The sequence below is a fragment of the Neolamprologus multifasciatus genome, chromosome 15 (assembly GCF_963576455.1).
Source record: "Neolamprologus multifasciatus chromosome 15, fNeoMul1.2, whole genome shotgun sequence".
In the NCBI taxonomy this organism is placed as follows: Eukaryota; Metazoa; Chordata; class Actinopteri; order Cichliformes; family Cichlidae; genus Neolamprologus; species Neolamprologus multifasciatus.
In genome coordinates, this window is record NC_140453.1 from 21,403,690 (window position 1) to 21,407,778 (window position 4,089).

Below are 4,089 nucleotides of genomic sequence, written 5' to 3' on the forward strand. Positions count from 1 at the left end.
TTTTGTTCGTCTGTGTTTTGTTTCCTAAAATAAGAGGGAAAAAGTCCATTTCAGTTTGAATGACTTTGAATTGTCAATTAAACTTCTCACGATTAAGTTTACCAGTAGTTCTTGTCCATATGATGACTGTCACAGTAGTTATTAAAAGTGCTGCTAAACCCACAGAAACAATAATCAATCTCAAGGATGCAGAAAAATCTGTCAAAAGAATAGAAACTTCAAATTAATAAAATCTTTAGTAACACTTTTAAATTCCATTACTGTAAAGAAAAAGGAGTTTTTACCTTTTAAAATGTGTTAAAATATTTGAAATCTGTTGTTTACAGCTTTACTTTTTACATGTCTGGTATATAAATACTGTCTTTAAATGTAAAGCTTGCACCTGAAGCTTGGGGCCATGTTTAATATTTTATGTCAACCAAAACTTTTATGACATTTTCCACTTTTCCCCATTTAAGGTGCCACTAAAAACTCTGTGTAAAATGCAGTAGTATTGATCTTCAAAGGGTACAATTTTGAGTGACCACCTTGTGAAGCATCTTTCATTATTTTTGTTTGTGTTGTTGTGCTGCTTTCAGTTGTTCTTGTTGGTTTCTGTGTAGTTTTTTTGTGACCTGAATCAAAATGAAATGACACAATCAAAAAGTTTCTCTTATTTTTCATTTGTTGTAAGTATGCAAAAATATTTTGTGTAAAAACTTGAAATGAGTCAAACAAATGTTTTAGGTGTTTTAATCATCTACAACAGTTGATCTCACCTGTTTCCTCACCTGAGGGCTGATGGCTAAGGGTAAACAGTTGCACTTTCCCTGTTTTGGTGTCAGTTACTTCACACTTCACAGTGTTATATCTTGAGTTGTGAATATGGTGATAAATCAGAAAAGACAGAGTGGCGGAGCAGTCAGTCTGTGAAGTCAGTATTTGTTTGCTATCCTTGCTATCCACATCTCGACCTTTAAGCAGCCACTTCACTGTGTGATGACACTTTCCATACGTCACCACAGAGCAGCTTAACGTCACATTATCAGTGTCCTTATGTTCAGTCACTGGTGAACATAATGTAACAATATGAAGCACAAAGGTTATCTTAATCACTTTAAATATTATTCATGTATTTTTATTTTTAAAAAATAGATCAAGGTGAAAATATTTGGTGTAAATACTTACAAGTAATAGCAGAGAGATCAACCTTTGACTGATGAAACAGAGTGTGTTGAGTTTGTATTTCTCGTAATTTGTGATGATCACAGGAATATTGACCAACTTCCTCAACTGTGAGCTTCTTTATAACCAGAGAACAGGTTTCTGTAACACTCAGTCTGTCTGATTTAGTTATGGGATTTTCACCAATCTGTCCAAGTGTGATCAGCTCTGCTGTTTGTGTGTTTCCTGAAGTAAAGGTCCACGTAGTACCATCACAGTTATTCTTTTTATTTACCCCATTTAGACAATGCAGAGTGACGTCATCTCCGACTTTCATAAAAATGGAGGTAATAGTTACAGATACTGTTGAGAAAATTGAAGAGAAAATGAAAAATGAATTAGAAAACAGCACTTTTTTGCAATCAGTGAAGATTTAGACACAAGTTTATAAACATGTCCCAGCGCATGCTCAGCTGTGTAATTTACTGTTATTGACTTTAATAATATTTAGAAATGTTTCCTGTATTCTTACCTGGAATCTGAATCATCAGCATCAGACACACAAACATTTGAATCCATCTGAATGCATCCATCGTGCTTCTCTGTCTCACTTCTTTCTTGTTCTCAATCTCGACTGTCACAGTCTCTGAGCTGATGACACTTTAAGACTGTTTGCACTTCCTGCCATCAGTGAGATGTCATTTCCTTACCACAATTATATAGTAATTTTAAGTTCTCTCTAATTTAGGTTGTAATTTAGGATAAATGACAACATCGATTCTGTTCCTCTTTCCTTTAATAGTGTTGTCACTCACCACAGTTTGACAAGGAACTGTACAACTGCAGCTATAGGAAATATGCCAGATAAGATATTTTAGTGGTCTGAAGTGGTCTCTAAGTCTGTGATCTGTAAGTATCACCAATAACTCACTGCAGTTTTGATTCTTTTCAGATGTCTTTAAGGAGCAGTTTTTCACAAGAATGTAAATTTGAATGATAAAACTGGAAGGATTTACTGCACTAATCAATGGGTCATTGCTTCTGTGTTTGAGAGGTTTATTCTGGTATAACTGTTATACATGTATATATCTGTAGGTACTCATTTCTGAATCCAGCTTTCATTCAGCACATTATTGTCTTTTTTCTTCATAATAATATATGTTTAGAGGTGTTTAGAGGTATTTTGTGCTACACAAAGATGTCATTGACACCCCCCCCCAACACCACCACCACCTCTCTCCATCTCTCCCGCTCTATATGTGTGTATGTGTGTATTAACGTCATTTAAAAGAAGCAGAATGTGTGAAGATAGCTGAGATAAATGTTTCCATTATTGCAGCTTCTATTTATATTTTAGTCTTTAGCAAAGAAGAACTGACTGTGAGAGTTTAGCTACAACAGCAGCAAAGCTTTATGCATCTGTTCCCTAAAAATGACCAGTTAAACATCGGAAACACAAATAGTTAAACACTGATCAACTGACTGTATCTAGACTCTAGGGAAAAGTCTCCACATGATTTGTTTAGTGCCAAGAGATTTATTCAAAAGACACTTCTTCAGCTAAGAATCTAAAGGTAGAAACACACAGACGCTGCAGTTTTTACTTGCAAGGGCATGATCACAGAACGCTCACACCAGAGTGGGGGCCCTGTGAATGTGCGCTCTGTCTCCTGCACCTGCCTTTATTTATATACAAAAGTAATACAACAGTGAATACGTCTATTCATTAACAGAGGAATGTTAGTATGTAGGGAGTGAAGATAAAAGTGGTTCAGGTGTATGTGTGTGTGTGTTATTCTGAAGGACGTTGCCCCTCTTCTTGAAGATAAGAGCATCCAGCTCCCCTCTTCCTGGCAGGAGTGAAATGATAACAGCTTGCTCAGCTATTATCACTGTGAGAAAGAATTTATAAAGCAAGTCTTGATTCCAACAACAGTCTAAGTCATAAAAGGGTCATCATGCAGTATTCTATAATATGCAAACTTATATCACTAAAAGATTATACTGACTACTAAGTACAATTTTATATTGACATTTAGAATAGGTTCTGTTGAAATTAAATGTGTTTTTTGGTGAAGCTTTTGACAAAGATGTGAATTTTGGGCCATAAATTTGGAAGATTTTGCACTTACTGGTTTGATACACACGACTGCTTGTCTACTGTGTTTGAGAGGATTGTCCTGCTGTATTCATACTGCAGACACGATCGGCTTTTTAAAAATGCTGCCTGAGATACATCTGAATTAAGAATATCAAAAATCAAAATCAAAATTTATTTATATAGCACATATAAAACAACAATGTTGACCATAGTGCTTCACAGTCAGTAAAAGCATGAGACAATTAAAACAAAACAATAAAACAGGACAACAAACCATAGGTAACAACACAACAAGCTAGAACAGCCAACTAGTTAGAATCAAAAGCCAAAGTAAAAAGATAAGTTTTAAGACGCGATTTAAAAGACTGGATAGACTCGGCAGTACAAATATGAACAGGGAGGTTATTCCAGAGTCTAGTTGCTACGGTTGCAAAGGCCCGGTCTCCTCTCAACTTCAGTCGAGACCTAGGTTGTGCTAGGAGCATGTGATTGGACGATCTAAGTGCTCTGTTGGGATTGTATAAGTGGAGTAGTTCAGAAAGATAACTGGGCGCTAAATTATTCAGAATTTTAAAATCTATACAATATTTAACAGAGAACCAATGTAATTTGGCTAAAATTGGAGTTATGTGTTCATAGATTCTCGTACCTGTTGCCCTGTTGGGCATTAAGCACACATGCTCCTAACCAAAGATCAGGCGAAAACAGTCGTGTATGTGACTCAACTCAGAGTAAACCACACGTGCTTTCTAACTGAACAGGTGAAACATCCACAAACGTCAATCCACAATAAAACACACATATTACTAACAGAACATCAGGTAAAAAAGTCAATTTTCATGATT

At 35.7% G+C, this 4,089-nt stretch overlaps 1 protein-coding gene across 1 annotated transcript; it reads right to left on the bottom strand.

Moving 5' to 3' along the window:
* Window positions 1-325: 325 nt before the first annotated feature.
* On the bottom strand, window positions 326-2,353 carry LOC146502016 (uncharacterized). The gene is made up of 4 exons (XM_085133239.1): window positions 1,676-2,353; window positions 1,168-1,506; window positions 759-1,046; window positions 326-614 (listed from the first exon to the last, which is right to left on the bottom strand). The coding sequence occupies exons 1-4, from the start codon at window positions 1,734-1,736 to the stop codon at window positions 454-456; spliced, it is 849 nt and encodes a 282-aa protein (XP_084989365.1). The 5' UTR covers window positions 1,737-2,353; the 3' UTR covers window positions 326-453.
* Between the last annotated feature and the right edge of the window lie 1,736 nt (window positions 2,354-4,089).

Bases quoted from the DNA above. Each gene is read 5' to 3' on its own strand.
- LOC146502016 (XM_085133239.1), bottom strand. From the start codon at position 1,736: ATGGATGCATTCAGATGGATTCAAATGTTTGTGTGTCTGATGCTGATG. The intron at 1,047-1,167 runs GTAAGTATTTAC...TATGTTCACCAG, and splicing joins TGATCTCTCTGCTATTACTT to TGACTGAACATAAGGACACT. The intron at 615-758 runs GTGAGATCAACT...ATTTTGATTCAG, and splicing joins GCCCTCAGGTGAGGAAACAG to GTCACAAAAAAACTACACAG.